General features: G+C 44.0%; 2 protein-coding genes across 2 annotated transcripts; one reads left to right on the forward strand and one right to left on the reverse strand.

Moving 5' to 3' along the window:
• Positions 1–940: 940 nt before the first annotated feature.
• shisa3 (shisa family member 3) lies at positions 941–4,268 on the reverse strand. The gene is made up of 2 exons (XM_084009141.1): positions 3,565–4,268; positions 941–2,060 (listed from the first exon to the last, which is right to left on the reverse strand). Exons 1-2 carry the CDS (start codon positions 3,833–3,835, stop codon positions 1,483–1,485), a joined length of 849 nt encoding a protein of 282 aa, XP_083865267.1. The 5' UTR covers positions 3,836–4,268; the 3' UTR covers positions 941–1,482.
• A 1,100-nt stretch (positions 4,269–5,368) lies between these two features.
• bend4 (BEN domain containing 4) lies at positions 5,369–15,090 on the forward strand. Its single transcript, XM_084010236.1, has 6 exons — positions 5,369–6,297; positions 9,046–9,630; positions 11,080–11,171; positions 11,349–11,375; positions 11,521–11,761; positions 13,255–15,090. The coding sequence occupies exons 1-6, from the start codon at positions 5,793–5,795 to the stop codon at positions 13,485–13,487; spliced, it is 1,683 nt and encodes a 560-aa protein (XP_083866362.1). The 5' UTR covers positions 5,369–5,792; the 3' UTR covers positions 13,488–15,090.
• The last annotated feature ends 289 nt before the right edge of the window (positions 15,091–15,379 follow it).

The following is a 15,379-nucleotide window of genomic DNA, read 5'->3' on the forward strand; positions in this document are numbered from 1 at the left end:
AGTTTTGGCTCCAGAAACACAATGGAAGAGAAACTGGTCTACGTGTTTACTATGAAGAAGTATAGTAAGTATAAATATTGTAATATAGTATATTGTTGAGAACAATGATAAAATAAAAGGTAATTTGATTTCATGAAAATATTATATATTGTAACTTTAATGCGTTCTTGATCTCATAACCGCAATAACTTAAATGCATACACAGATTTTGTTAGGAGAGGAAAGTTTTCAGAAGTATAGGAGCCGGAGAAATGTTTAAATTTTGATCAAATCCGTTGAGACAGAATAAAGTAAAAGCCCTCTTTGTGAGGAGTAATATAATCAAGACTCTTAACTTGGAAAAGAAACTAGAGACTTTTTTGAGGCCTGGCAAAGACGTGGAAGATTATACCTATCCAAAAGATTTAGGAAATGTCAGCAAAACTTGTTCAGAACTTGTATTTCAATTTTTTCCTAAAAGCGCAGCGGGGAATGTGAGAACTTAAGTCCGAACCGACAGCTGTGAGTAAGACCTGAAGGAGTCGACGCTGGAATCCGTCGAGTGAGTTGTATTTTGTGATTGAACGGTCGGACGACGTCGGCAAACATCCTCCGTCTGAAGACACTGATTGACGAGTCTATTTCGCAGTCACGTGACCGGAGGAACAGAACAGCCTCTGTGGAGGTTTTTTGCCATACCTGTTGGTGCAACCTAAACCTCTATTTCTGGGGCGAGTTGTTTTTAACACTGTGACCATGCCATGCTCATTGAACACTGACAATGACTGATCTCAGCGCTGCATTCCTGCTGTGAAGTCTGGCGCAACAACGAGCGACAGGTAGTGAGCCGCTGCGCTGCTCCGAGCACTCCGGTTTCCTTTTTGTGTCTGAGTGATGATGAGGCATCTTTCAGAGCCCAAAAGATATCATTTAACACACTTCACATGTATCAGTGCACAGACGGTACTGAGAGACAACATTTTATTTGCTGTATATTAAACAATATGACAACCCAGCTCTGGGTGTTATGCCTGGACACCGTCTTATAAAAGCCCACATTGTCCTCCCCTCCTGTCCTTGCGATTGTCAGAAAAAAAATTTCCCTGCTTTCCAACATTATTTCTAATCATGTAGCAACGCTCAGAGTCACGGTCATGGTGCTGCAGTATTTCAGGTTTTTGAAGTCTGTATTGTGAGGTGTCACCGTGAAGAACACTTTATAAAATATAAAATGTGAGGTCTGTTCACACTGTAAGATCACAAGCTTGGACACTGTTGCTGCCTCAAACAGGTCTGTTGAGCTCTGATGTGTCCCGTGATGCAGAAGGGGGAAACGCCTCAGGCCCTGTGGCTTTGTCTCCTATCACACTCGGTGTCCGTTCAGCCGGCCTTGGCCTCCCACCCAAACAATAACAGCTGTGTTGCAGTGTGTTGTCCTCGTCGGCTCACATCCGACCAGCTAAAGGTCTTGTGATCCCTCTACTTCCCCTGCTGGCGGTCCTGTCAGCTCTGGCCGAAGTCGGCGAAGCCCTTGGCTGCGGAGAAGGCGTCGGGCTGCAGGGGGAAGAAGTATTGCTGTGGCAGGAGGAAGCTCTGAGAGGGCTGGTGGAGCTGTAGCTGGGTGTGGGTGTGGGTGGAGGGAAGCTGGTGCTGCATGCCACCTGACATGGGTGCTGGCGGAGATGTGTAGGGGGGAGGTGGCGGCGGAGGCAGAGTCTGAAGGGTGTGAGTGGGGGTGGAGGCCGACGAGGAGACGGTGGCAGACACCAGGCAGCCGTGCTGCTGCTGCTGCCCCGGACCTCCGAGAGAAAACCTCCGCATGGAGCTGCCGCCTCCGGCCGAGCTGGAGCTGGTGGTGGCCGTGCTGGACTGTCGCGACGGGGCGCGGAGACTCGGGGGGGCGGAGGTGAGGATCATGGGGATGGTTTCGCCCTGGCAGCTCCGCAAGGAGAAGCGAATGGGCTGCTGAGTGGGCTGCTTGGGCCGTAGGCAGGTGCAGCAGTAGACGGCCACCAGAGAGCCGACCACGACGAAGGCCACGAAGATGCTTCCCACCATCAGGAAGGGCACGTAGATGGGCTCTGAAGCAAACACAGGCAGGTCAGGATCAATAATGAGGACAGAAAGCTGGACCTTTAAGTGTCCAGGGAAACTAAATAAATTTCTTTACTTTTACTGAACTACATGAACATTTAATACATGTATGAACCACTAGTTGCAGATGAAATGTTAATAACTGTGTTTTACTATATTGTCATTAATTATCTGTTTAAACAGCGGCCTCCACTTATGGATAGAGTTCTAGTTGTTCACAAATACATTAATAAACACTTCCTTATGAATAAATACATAAATATGTATCTAGTGCTTGAATTCACCATGAAATTGTGAAAATTATACACTACACTAATGTAGAATTGCTACATTTCTACATTAAGCATTTAATTGGGTAATTTCTTTGAAGTACATCATAGTATTATTACTATAAGTCAGAGAAACATTGATGTTGGAGAAGACAAACAGCTCATCTTCCACTCTATGAAGCACATTTGCACTTTGGGAGGAAATCAGCCAATGTTTATTTATTTTTATAGGAACAAATTATTAAATTGTGAGCACACAGTCCATTCAGTTAAAGCCCCGTATTTTATCAGTTTGGGACATTTAAAGAAAACTTTTAAAGAAAAATGAAACTTTAAGGGTTAAAATAACCTAGCGTTATTTAAGAAATGTGACACTTTGAGTCTGTAAAATGCTGCTGTCTCATTGATTTATTGATTACTTTGGTTGGCAAAGTCAAAGTGAATATGAGTCATGTCTGGCAGCACAATAAGCCGGCTCGTGTGAGAAAGTCTTGAAAAACATTTGTGCGCTGCAATCCAACTCATCTTAGTTCTAAGTTTTGTGCTGATTTCTACTTAGAGATCTGTATAGAGTTTGTTTGTTGATAGACTGACACGGTTTTCCTTTTGACGCTGATAGTAATCTGCAGTGAGTTCACCTCAGATGAAGCCTCCAGAACTGAGATTAAAGGAAAGGTGCTGGAAACTGGACACTTTGCTGGATTAATGCTGGAAATACATGAAAACCTTAAAACAACCATAACTAAAAACCATTACTCTTGTAAAACAGACTAAAAGCCTAAATTTTGTTTTGTTTTGTTTAAAAAACATTTTCTCTAATAACAGATGTTGTCCCACAGAACAGACATTTGTAAATATTTTAATAGATGCACCAAATCTTGAGCATGACGTTTCATTTATCATAATTTCATAAAACAGCACCTTTTATTCTGCTTTATTCTGTGTGTATTGATGGTGTTCTGCTGACCTCTGACCTCTCCGTAGAAACTCTCCATAAGCCACACATTTAGACTGTGCATGTGCATGCATCTTAGTGCATGTGTGTACTTTGTCTATAAGTACATGTAGGTTAAATACAACCGATGTAGGACTATAAAGTAGTTCTTTGTGATTGTTCCCTCGTTCAGCTCGGAACAGAAAGTTTTCCTAAAATGCTTTACTTTTGGGAAACGCCTGAGAAAAGCACTTTTCAACGAGTGAGTTTAAAAACCGTTAAACTTACGGGCTGCGAACTCGGTGTCGTCCACCTCCCGGTCGTTGGTGCAGCCGCCCTGGTCCAGCCGCGCGTCCGCGGCCGCGCAGCAGTAGCGCAGCGAGCAGGAGCCGCAGCACACGGTGGCGTCCATGGTGTCAAAGTCCTCCGGACACTGGAAGCCGTCGTGATAGTTCCCATTAGCGTCCAGCCAGCCGTGGCAGTACTCCCCCTGTGCGTCCGATATCCGCAGATTCCAGGTCAGATATCCCAGCAGCAGGCAGTTGAGCAGGCGCGCCATCCCGGCGAGCCGCGGGGGTTCACGGTCCCCTGCGTCCGGAGCCACCGAGCGTCCCGGTCCGGGTTAGAGACTCTTCATTGAAGGTGAATTAGCCGAAAGACACACGCAAAGTTATGTCACCGTCATCTTTCCAACATCCAAACCGTTTGGAGCCCAAAAAAGTTCCCAAATTGCAAAGTGAGAAATCCTTAATTGAATCTTCTCTTTTAGAAACGTGTTAAAACAGCAGCAGCGCTCTCTTTCCTCGTCCACATGTCAAACTAGCCGCTCCGGGCTTCTCTCCCAGCTGCTGCTGCTGCGGTCGCGTGTTGACGTCGGTGCGTTAACTTGTGCGCCCACCTCACCGGAGAGTTGCTGCTTTTGTGACTCTGGGTGTTTGCGCGCGCGCGCTCACGTCACCCCCATTAACCGGACGTGCGCGTTCACGTGGTGGTAGTAGGCTAGTGGTCGCAGCGGTGCCGAGTATTACCATAACCGTGAAGGTGCCAAAACACCACCAGTTAAATGGTTTTAACGAGCGGGTTGTGGCCGAGAGGAGACCTGCTAAACTAAACTAATAGAAGTTTAACTGCATAATTTTATTATTAATCACCATGTTTACATTTCAGACCGAACACATGTCTGAAACTGACTTTACTGGGTCAGTTTGTTGGCATTATGGCTCCTCTCTACCTTGTTTTAAAATGATTTATACATTTATAATGTTACATTTATTTATTTACACACTACAGGTAAACAAATAAGCGTCTAGGCTTATTATGTCTTGTTTGTTTTTGTTAGAGGATATTAAAGTGCCTTAAAAATAAACCATTAAAGCCTCTTTTCAGCAAAGTGCTTATTTAATGCACGTGAATAGGCTTATGGCTAATTGTTGAGGGAGTAACTCGAGGAAGGTTTGCAGGATAACTTACAAACCTGGTGGCATTCAATGATGCAATACTCCATTATCTTCTGGAAAAAAATGTAAATTTGATTGATTGTTTATGATAATCCACATTTAAAGTTTATTGTATCAGCCTACCAATACTTTATTCAGACAATCCCTATACAGGCCTATAAATATTTCATTATTAGCAATTAAGGCCATGTATAGTTTGGTGTCTAGACAAAATATTGACTAAACACTTGAATGTGTTTTGATATTACACAGAGGCCAGAACCACCGACCTGTCTGGCCTGCTGTAAAGGAGCAACAACATGTAAATCAGCAGCAGGTTTCACTCCCCCAGCCAATAATCTATTGATGTGGCGCCCCCGTGTGGCGCGGCAAACTTTTTAGGCCTGCAGCCGACCAGACAGCTGCTACACTAAATCAGGATTTCAAACTGGGGTAAATTCTGTTTACCTTTTAACTACTTAAAAAAAAGTATAAATATGATCCGAAGAATAAACCCTTCAGTGGGATTCAGGACCAAACGGCATGAAATCATATTAATGTTTTAGTAGTTTATTTCACGAGTTGCATCAATGCAGTTGTAGCCTACATTTTAAATATTTAGAAAAAGTAGAAACAAATAGTAAGTATTCAGTGTCTGTCCGGGTGTGGATGCTCCTTTTTCACTCTGTTGATGCTCCGAGCTCAGCACCAAAATGGCCTCTGCCTTTTTTCATTTCTATGATTTCGTTCTGCGTTTCTTCTTCTTCTTTCTTTTTTTTTCATTTCCACATCGTAAACTGCCATAACGCCCCGTTGCGCTCTGTGCGGATGGTGGCTACAAAGGAGGCAGGCGGCGACGCACAAGTCCCGCCTGTATTCCCCTCTGGGGGAGTCTCAGTATCGGCGCTCCCGACTGGGGATTGGAGCGGCGGCTTGTCAGTAAATGAGCCCTCTCCTCACACGCCGCGCATGAGGGGAAACCGAGCCAGACAGTGACGGATCTCATCCTCCAGCCTGTCACACCAGCACGCCGCGATACCGACCCCGGAGCCTTCCGCCGCGCTGTGACACCTGGCCGGGATGGAGGGAGAGATGCAGCCCGCGGACGAAGGGCCCTGCGCCCCGAAGATGTGCCGACAACCGCGGGGTCCCTTCAGCACCCTGAAAACCTTCCAGAGCAAGCGCTCGGCGGGCAAGACGCGCTTTGACAGGTCCGCCGTGGTCGAGGTGCCTCTGTTTGGCGACGGACATCACTTCACTTTCCACCCGGAGCAGCCTCATCGTTTCCAGCCGCACCACCACCACCACCATCACCAGCCGCCGCAGCAGCAGCAGCAGCAGCAGCAGCTCCACCAAACCAGCGTCGCCATCAGCAGCAGCCAGCAGCATCACCCGAAGCCCCAGCAGCAGCAGCAGCAGCAGCAGGATCGGTTCCCATGTGAGAACAGGCCCAGCAGCAGGGTCCCGACATCCACCTCGGCGGCGGCGGCGGCGGCAGCATCTCCCGGTACCGAGCAGCGGCGCGTCAGCAGCGGCGGAGCAGAGCCCCGATTCTCTCCAGACTGCACCTACGGCATCAGCTCAGGTGGGTCTCAAACTTGTTCAGAGTGAGCGAGGAGTGACTCCTGGTCATGTGCGGAAGTCTGTTGCATCTCGACAGGTAATGCTTATTTATTTGGATTTGAGATGTTTTCTGAGCTACACTTCCTCAGATTGTCCTGATTCCGGTGTGTATTTGGGGTTTTTGCTGCCCAGATATCTGACCATTTTAAAGCCTCTTTAGCGTCAACAAACTTGGATGGAAGACAAAAAATATGTCGTTAAAATCATCTGCTTTGTTCACCTGAGCTTCATGTTTTTGTTCCTCTTTCTCTTCCCATCAGCAGTGATTGATTTGTTGCTGTAATGAGAGCAGTCGTGATTGAATCTCCAACGTGCATGTGCTAAAAATGACATTGGGTAATTGTCTGTCTGTGTGTGTGTGTGTTTACTTGTGTGTTTTCGTGTGTGTGTGTGTGTGTGTGTAAGAAGGGCCCTCACAATCTCCAATTGAAGCACACTGTTCCGTGCTAATTCTTCTCCTCAGCTGCGGTTCATTAGAGGTCTCAGGAAGAAATGTGTTCCCCATGTGGAGGGCGGGTCCATGGGAACCAACATTAAGATGAAAGGCAATGAACATAATCCTGGCGGTTATGAAATTAAACATTACATCTCCTCCTCCTAATCAGATATTAATCTCTTTATCACCGCTGGAAGCAGAGGCTCAATTTGCTGCTGGTTATTGTTGCTTTGCAGATATAGTGTTCAGTCCGAGCTCAGGTTGCACGCTCGTAACTCACCTACGTAACAACTGCATGAAGTATCACAGGTCTGATCTAACACCAGCCGTCACATCTTCATCTCAGTTCGGTCGCTGCAACAGCCGCCTGATTCTTTGCAAGTGTAAATCCCAGGTTTCCGTGATGATGACCCATTGTTTGAATCCCTTCTGGCATGCACACGGCACTGATTTCACTCTGAAATAATAACCTGAAACCATATCCCTGCTGGCATTACACGAGACGTAGACTTCAAGCCCGGCTAAACGTGCCGTGCATCCTCACTGATAATGACTGATCAAAGTGCTCTCTATCTGCACGATGGGAGCAACTTAATGTCCCTCCTCGCGGCTGAAAAGAAGAGGAGAGGGGGGGGGGGGAGAAAAAAACTTGATGCCCTTCTCACGAAGAGAGGCAGCAGAAGACCCCTGGACTCAGCAATCAGTTCAGCACACAATAACACAAATTGCATTGAAAAGCCGTTCCCAAAGAGTTGTGATTAAAATAAATGGGGCTCATAAATTTGCCTCTGCCGAGCGTGTTGTTTTTAATGAAATTTTATGAGGCTCTCAGCTCACAGAGCCGGTGAGAGGAGAGGGAGTCGGGTGGTGGGTGGGGGGATGATATCAGATACATCTCCACGGGTAAACAGAGACAGCACGCATATTAATAAATGCGACACATCTGCGCCAGGCTGATAGATACGTCTGAGCGAGTGGCAACACAGCAGTGGCTGCCCAGAACTCATTTTGTCTGTGTGTGTGTGTGTGTGTGTGTGTGTGTGTGTGTGTGTGTGTGTGTGTGTGTGTGTGTGTGTGTGTGTGTGTGTGTGTGTGTGTGTGTGTGTGTGTGTGTGTGTGTGTGTGTGTCAGTGTGTGTGTGTGTGAGAGGACACTGGACTCATAATCATTACATGGAGGTATGTGCGAGATCATCTCATTGAGACGTGCCCAGACTACCAGGGAAACTGTACACTGAGGCTTGTTTGTGGACAATGGCTGCTGATTTTCTTTGCTCGGCTGGGTTTGGTCACCGTGACTTTAGAGTTTATTGACATCTGAATAAATCAACATAATCACGCTGACATTTCTATGGGGCAAAGGACTGGATGTGGAAAGATTCACCACAAAAAAGAGAAAGGAAAGGGGAAAATAACCAAAACCAGTGAGAGACAAAACAGAATCCCTCATATTTTCCCAATAGTGTATCTGCTGCTTTCCTATGGGACTCTTCATTAGTCTTAGAGCACTCACATGCAGTACATTTGAGGTACTTGTACTTCCAGTCTCTGCTCCATGCCTATACTTAGGTAAACATTGTACTTTTTACACCACTACATTTATTTGACAACTTAACTGGATACGTTTCAGATTTCGATTTTTGCATTGCACAACAATTTGCAAAGAATATTTTTGAGGTGAGAACTAGGCCCTGCAGTAACAGAATCTTCATTCATATTTGATATGCGCTGCCTAGTTTGACAGTTTGATCTGAATTCACAAGCTGATTGACAGCTGTGTTAGAGACTAAAGGAATAAATGGAGGCAGAGGAACCTGATTCTACCACAGATTATCTGTCTCATCTACTACTGTCCCGATATGGTGACAGTGTGAGTAAATATTACACAAAGTTAACTTTTTATAAAAATGACCAACTGCAGCTTTAATGCGGGATGGTAGCCATCAAAGAAAAGGTCCACTTAGTAGCTGTTCTGGAGCTTTTGCCTGCACCGCATAGTCTTCATCAGCAGATTGACTTTGCTTGATCGACGTGGATCTGTAGATGTTGAATCCTTCCATGATTCTGAGGACATTTTGCTCTATTGTCTATCTGTTCTATGGTGATTATGCTCACTCAGCGTGCTGATGAAGAACCTGTGATGCAGTCAAAAGCTACAAAACGGACTGTTATTATTTTGAAAACTGCTGTTTCCAAAGTCAAATATGAACTTTGAACCTCAGATTTATCAACACAACTGTGATTCTGACCTCTTGGTTTTTCCTCTCTGCCGTAGAGAACCGTCTCATTCTGGATGCCTTCGCCCAGCAGTGTAGCCGAGTCCTCAGCCTTCTCAACAACGGCCGCCTCCTGGAGCCCTCCTCCTCCTCCTCCTCCTCCCTCACATCCAACATCAAGCTGGAGGACGGGCCAGGGGAGGTACAGGGGCTTCACTGCTCCTCACTGGGGAAGTCCAAACCGGAGGAGAGCTCTTCCACCACGGACCCAGAAGAGGAGGCCCAACATAGCCATTTGAACCAACAACAGACCTCTGCCGTTCTCCGCATCTTCACGGACTCCCTACAGAACTATCTGCTCTCAGGGCCTCAGCAGCAGGAGCAGCGACATCTGGCCACCGGTCTGGACGACGAGCACTGTCCGTCGGTGGAGCCCGGCTCGGGGGCGTCGCCTCCGAGACACAACCTGGGAGGCTGGGGCTCGCCGACGCCGTCGGAGTCGTACGGCCACCCGTCGTCCACGCTGCCGGAGGAGGACGAGGAGGAGGAGAGCTGCTGTCCACGCTGCCTGGAGTTGGAGCAGGAGGTGCTGTCTCTGCAGCAGGAGAACGAGGAGCTCCGCAACAAGCTGGAGAACGTCCCAGGTGCAGTAATGAAAGCCAGGACTCAACAGGGTCTTCAGTCTTTGGTCACAGGTGCAGCGATACAGATCAGTGGCAAATTAAAGGGAAGAAGGAAAGACGTTATGTCTGCAGATCTACCAGAGAGATGAACTCACGGGGTCTGCATCTTATTTTCACTCTTTCTCTCATAGAACATGTTGGCATTGGCAGTGGTAGAGGTAGTAATTAATACCACACTGTTAGAAGTAAAAGTACTACATTCAGAATGGTAGTCAAAGTGCAGAAGTATTATGTGCTCATATTTACTCCTCATTTAACTTGATCCCGGACCGTAGACTTGACTTGTGACCTACAATTATTGAAAAAAAAAGCAATATTATGCGTAGTCTGTATTTCGGACCTCTGCCAAACATTCATTAATAATAGATAACGCAATCAGGATGCGTGCTCCATAACCTCCATAACCGGATGCACACTTTCAGCCCCAGTTGATGGCACCATAAAAAAAAAGAAAAATCTAAATTTTAATGTGAAATTTGTCTCTATACTCATGCAATTTTCATATAAAGCATTGATGGACCAGAAGAAGCTGCTTTCTTCTTACTGTTAAGAGCTTCTCTGGTTTCATATTTAATGCTGCATTATATTTTTGTTATTGCAGTTGATCCACTAGTTGATATATTTCAGTGTGGACCACAGACTTTGCCATTCTCAGAGCCGAACTGCTATCATGGCTAAAAACTATGATACAATTATGATTAAAACCTATTTTTTAAACAGCCAATTAATTATATGTAGATTGATTAATCGAATAATTATTTCAACCCTAAAATCTACTCAAGCTGTCTCTTTAAAGGAACAGTCTACCCCTCTTGCTTGTCTCTCTTTCCACCATAGTTCCTACATGAAACTGCTCACAACGAGGTCTGTAGATTATCTTGAGTAACCAGGTCATGATTTCTGGAAAGAGACATTTCTGTTGAGTTTTCCAAAGGTGTTTCATGGCACTCTGAGCACCACAGAGTGCCGTATAGTCCGATTATATCAGAGACAATGTCTCCATAACCAGGCAACTCACACCAAAACAATTTAGACTGATAAATGCACTGATAAAAATAGTCTGTTTATCTCTGTCTGTAGTTTAAGGGGAGAATAAACGACAGACAGAGATAATGTTCACTTGATTTCTGCACCTTTTATCCATAATACTGCATTAATCTCAATAAGTGTTTGTGTGTCGTTGGTTTCAGAGAGCGACGTGCTGTCACTCTGAAAACATCAGAGTCTTAATAGCATCTATTTTTATGAACTTTTCTGCTCTCCCCAAAGTATTCGGAGCCCCCCAGTGTCATTTCGACCTAATTTCCTCTAAAAAAGGCTCATTTTATCTGCACATTTCTGGATTAATGTTGTTAAATCATTCATTTTTACAATGTGTTTGCACGTCTGGTCACACGTGTTTCCATACAGTTCCCTGTCAGAATGCTCTCGACTACTTCAAGACTGTTCTTGAGTTTCACAACCAGCTGGTGCAGCCGATGCCGGAGGAGCATCTCACAGAGGTGAGGAATCCTGCTGCTCTACATTATTCACAGCTATTAATAAAAGCACATGTGATCATATGTTAAGGCGTTAAAATATCAGATCACATCCACCCCGAGTTAGTAACTTCTTCTTTGTGCTAATTGTACACTTATGTGGTGTGAAAATTGTGTAATTAAAGCAAACTCTCTCTGCAGGAAGAAGAACGGCAAACTGTCTTCGAGGTCCGTGTTTTTTTTAAGCTTATGATCAATTCTGTTGTTTTTTGATATATATTTGTATATTTTATGCTTGTGAAGTCAAAAGGAAGTGGTGGTAAATTTGTGAAACTGTGACTCCCTCTGACTGTTCCATCTTTTGTCCCTGCAGGGCAGCAAACAGCTGCTGGAGAACTATCCTCTCTTCATCTCCAACAAGCAGTGGGACGAAGCCGTCAACTCCTCCAAGAAGGACGGCAGGCGGCTGCTGCGCTACCTGATTCGCTTCGTCTTCACCACAGACGAGCTCAAGTTCTCCTGCGGTTTGGGCAAACGGAAGCGTTCGGTCCACTCAGGAGATCCCGGCCTGGAGAGGCGACCGCTCAACCCCGTCAAAGTCAGCTGCCTCAGAGGTACGCAGCCTGGAAAAGTCTGTTGGGTTAGGATGTGTGATTGCATTACACTTCAGGCTGCCCAATTTAAGTGATGCATTATAATTGAAACACCAGGAGGTGAAAGGCTAGTAAAAATCCTCCAGTTGTCCCACAGCCAGAGGCTGAACAAAGGTCTACATTTAAATTGTTAGTGTTGTTTGAATGATGTCCTGCTTATTAGGGTACTAAATCTTTTACAGCCCATATTTCAGACTTTAACATCAGTAGCTGTCAAGTCATCTCTTTATTTATAGACTCATATGAATATAAAATATAAACTCTGGACCAAATCAGATTTTTTTAATAATCATTATAAGATGAAGTCTAAGATCTGATACATTCATGGAGTTTTTGCAGTTATAACCAATCAGATTCCACTCATTTGCATCATAAACCAAAAAACATATTATTTGCTTTCTCATGACTTATTGTTGTTTGACTTTTCTGGACACTCGGGGCCACTTGTCTGTATCCACCTGATGAATATAAGGTTAACATTTGATCTTCTTTTCCCGCTCTGTTTTTGGTCTCCTCCACCACCCGAGGGGAAACATCTGGCTCCTTTTAATGTTCCACGTTGTTCGCCAGCTGGTCTCAAACTGTAGGGAGTCTGTAGATGTCTTTTGTTTTAAAACATTATGGGGACGGTGAGCGTAGGGATGGGACGATGAAGGATTGTATCGCAGATGGCACTAAAAAACTAGTGAGCTGATAGTGGTGAATTTCCACAATCGGGATGTGAATCGTCACAAGTGGAAATGCTGCGTTGCTCGCTATCGTGGCAGAAAAGTGAAAAATAGATTTTGATTTAAAAAAATATAGGTAAGTAAGTATTATGTAAGAAAGAACAGGGACCCTCATTCATTTTTTTGTTTTTCACTAAAGAGGATGTCATCCTATCTGTGATGCAATAACAAAAACAATTGTTCTAATGTAAGGTAATGCGATTCCAGTGTATTTTGGTGCCACGTTAAGCATTTCAACATATTTTGATTATTATCGGAATAATATTGTAAACCGCAGTTATTTTCGAGGTAATCAAGACAAGGAATGTTCATATCGTCCCATGCCGAGGTGAGAGGGAACCCAAACAGTACATTTGTGAGCCGTACAGCTGAGCAATGAGCTGAAATGCACTATAAAGTTACTTGAAAAAGACGGGCTGCAGAATCAGGTGATACTTCTCCATCGGCTTCTTATTGTCATTCGCTGTAACCACTTGAAGGGCAGATCAGATCTCTTTTCCCCCCAAATCTCACATAAGATCAGGCCCCTGTGTAATATAAGATTATACCTTTTAATAGGTTGAATCTACTTTCACCATCTCTGTGTTTACAGTGAAGTTAAGAAGTATTACGATACAACATCCACCCTGGAAACCTCATTCCTGTCAAACTGTGTACAAGTCAAGTTTTGCTTTGATATTTTTATTCTTTTAAAAAAAAATGTTTTATTGAATATCTTCTCCCCAGAGTTCATTCGGATGCACTGTGCCTCGAACCCAGACTGGTGGATGCCGTCGGAGGAGCAGATCAACAAAGTGTTCAGTGACGCGGTCGGTCACGCCCGTCAGGGCCGGGCGGTCGGCACCTTCCTGGGCAGCAGCGGCAGCAGCACCAGCAGCCTCTACATGGAGGGCTTTGACGGACATCTGTCGCAGGACGAACTGTATTTGAAAGGCTGCCAGAACGGCCAGTCGGACTGAAGTCCGAGGAGCAATTAGAGACAAATGCCAGAAATGTAGCTGTACAACAACATATCCCAAAACACTGACCTTAACCTGTCACTTTACATGGTGAAGAAAACATTCCAGAAGTTTATCACTCAGATTATAACTACAGTCTCTCTGAACTCGTTTCAATAGTTTGTAGCTCTTTTGCCCTTTTTATACCTACAGTTTTGTTTCGTCAAAATTTGACTCTTAAGGTGTCTTCAATTTTTTAAATTTGAGTCTTCCATTTGCTACTTTTTTCTATGTTTTGAACAATTACGTCCCAATTAATGTAATATTTCTGCTTTGTTTTGTGTTTTGGGGATAGATGGAGTCCCACAGCATACCATGAGGTCATCAGGAGCCTATAGTCTGAGACTTGTTATATCCATCACTGGCACTGTGCCCTGCATCACACATCACACAAAGTAGCATTTGATAGCACCTTTACTTGCAACCCTTCAACAGGAGTGCCTCTGAGAAAGTTTTGTTACCCGTTGTCTCGCACTTTGAATCCACATTTGTTTCTCTTGATTTCAATCGATTCTGACGTGTCGAGTTTTTAAAAGAAAAATGCTTTCAAAAGTCTTTCCAGTGTTCTTAAATGAAGCTTCCCTTGGGTTGAAAGAGGTTTTGGTCAAAGCTGATTTCCGGATATGCAACTAAAGAAAAAAGATGTGCGTTATACTGCAGAACAGTCGTAGACGTCAATGGTTCAATAACTGCAGAATTCTTTACGTCTCCTAAATGAGTTAGAAATACTGCACATGTCAGCGATATAGTGCAGATGAAGGTATTCTAATGACTTGAATGCAGATTTGCAAAAAACAACAACAACACAGTGGATAATTAAGAACCGTTTTTATGTTTATGCTAATTTCTGCACTTTCTTTGCACCGTCATAGATCATTTTATTCATCTCGACGTAAAAAGTCTTCAGCTGTCGTAGATTTGTTTCATCCATTCACTTTTTCATCAGTGAGAAGACTTTTTGACTCAGGATGAATGAACGTTGCCATATAAATAATGCCTTAAACTTGATTCAAGACCTCCACAGTAGAAAGTGTTGATAGTCAGTCATGTGATCACAGCGTAGGTCGTTCCACTCCTAAATAATTATCTGTTGACCCAAGTTGAAGACAAAAATCAAGCACTTCTTTCTTCTTTGCACTTTTTTTTGTCTCGTCCGCACCAAGAAGCTCTTACAATTTTACCGTTTTTATTCTTTGACTCTCTCTTTTATTTATTTAGTAGGTACTCACTTCATCACACTATTTTGTAGGTTTTTGAATGTACCAGATTTATTAGGCCAGTTTGCCACGTCGACAGTGCTGTGTAAATGTGTATTATAAAGTACAGTATTGTGTGAGGTGTTCTCGAAATACCACGTCTCTCTCTTAAAAAGCCAAGTAGAAAAGTGCCACAGAAACCTTAAACTGTGGGATTCTGTCGTTGTTTTGCTGTTCTGAATGTGAGCGTTTATTTGTATTTACTCCCTCCAAGTGGCTGTTATCAACACTGTGAAGCATCAGTAGGATTTCTACAAATCGAATAGCTTCTGTTGTTTTTATTTATAATAAATAAAATAAGCACTGAAGCTGAAAGCTTACACTGATGGTGATCTTTCTATCTACTCCTATAAATGTGGACGAAAAAGATACACTCATAAAAAGAAATTCTTAAAATGATGATCAATTAATGAGTAAATCTGCATGTCAGATACATGTGAAGAAGAAGTAAAGTAGTATCAACAATGTACTTGAGTGAATTTAGTAGAAGTAGTAGAAATAGAAAAGTATTGTTGTGTTTTGATTTAGTTAGTAACTACTGAATGCTGATAATGAATTTAAGACGGCGTACTGTAATTCAAACAATAATATGTTAAA

The sequence above is a fragment of the Eutrigla gurnardus genome (assembly GCF_963514095.1).
Source record: "Eutrigla gurnardus genome assembly, chromosome: 5".
Taxonomy (NCBI): Eukaryota; Metazoa; Chordata; class Actinopteri; order Perciformes; family Triglidae; genus Eutrigla; species Eutrigla gurnardus.

What these genes read in the sequence shown, in the direction of transcription:
- shisa3 (XM_084009141.1), bottom strand. Translation starts at nt 3,835, where the DNA reads ATGGCGCGCCTGCTCAACTGCCTGCTGCTGGGATATCTGACCTGGAAT. An exon ending in CGACACCGAGTTCGCAGCCC is followed by an intron (nt 2,061 to 3,564) that starts GTAAGTTTAACG and finishes TGTTTGCTTCAG; the next exon opens with AGCCCATCTACGTGCCCTTC.
- bend4 (XM_084010236.1), top strand. Translation starts at nt 5,793, where the DNA reads ATGGAGGGAGAGATGCAGCCCGCGGACGAAGGGCCCTGCGCCCCGAAG. An exon ending in CACCTACGGCATCAGCTCAG is followed by an intron (nt 6,298 to 9,045) that starts GTGGGTCTCAAA and finishes TCTCTGCCGTAG; the next exon opens with AGAACCGTCTCATTCTGGAT. An exon ending in CAAGCTGGAGAACGTCCCAG is followed by an intron (nt 9,631 to 11,079) that starts GTGCAGTAATGA and finishes GTTTCCATACAG; the next exon opens with TTCCCTGTCAGAATGCTCTC.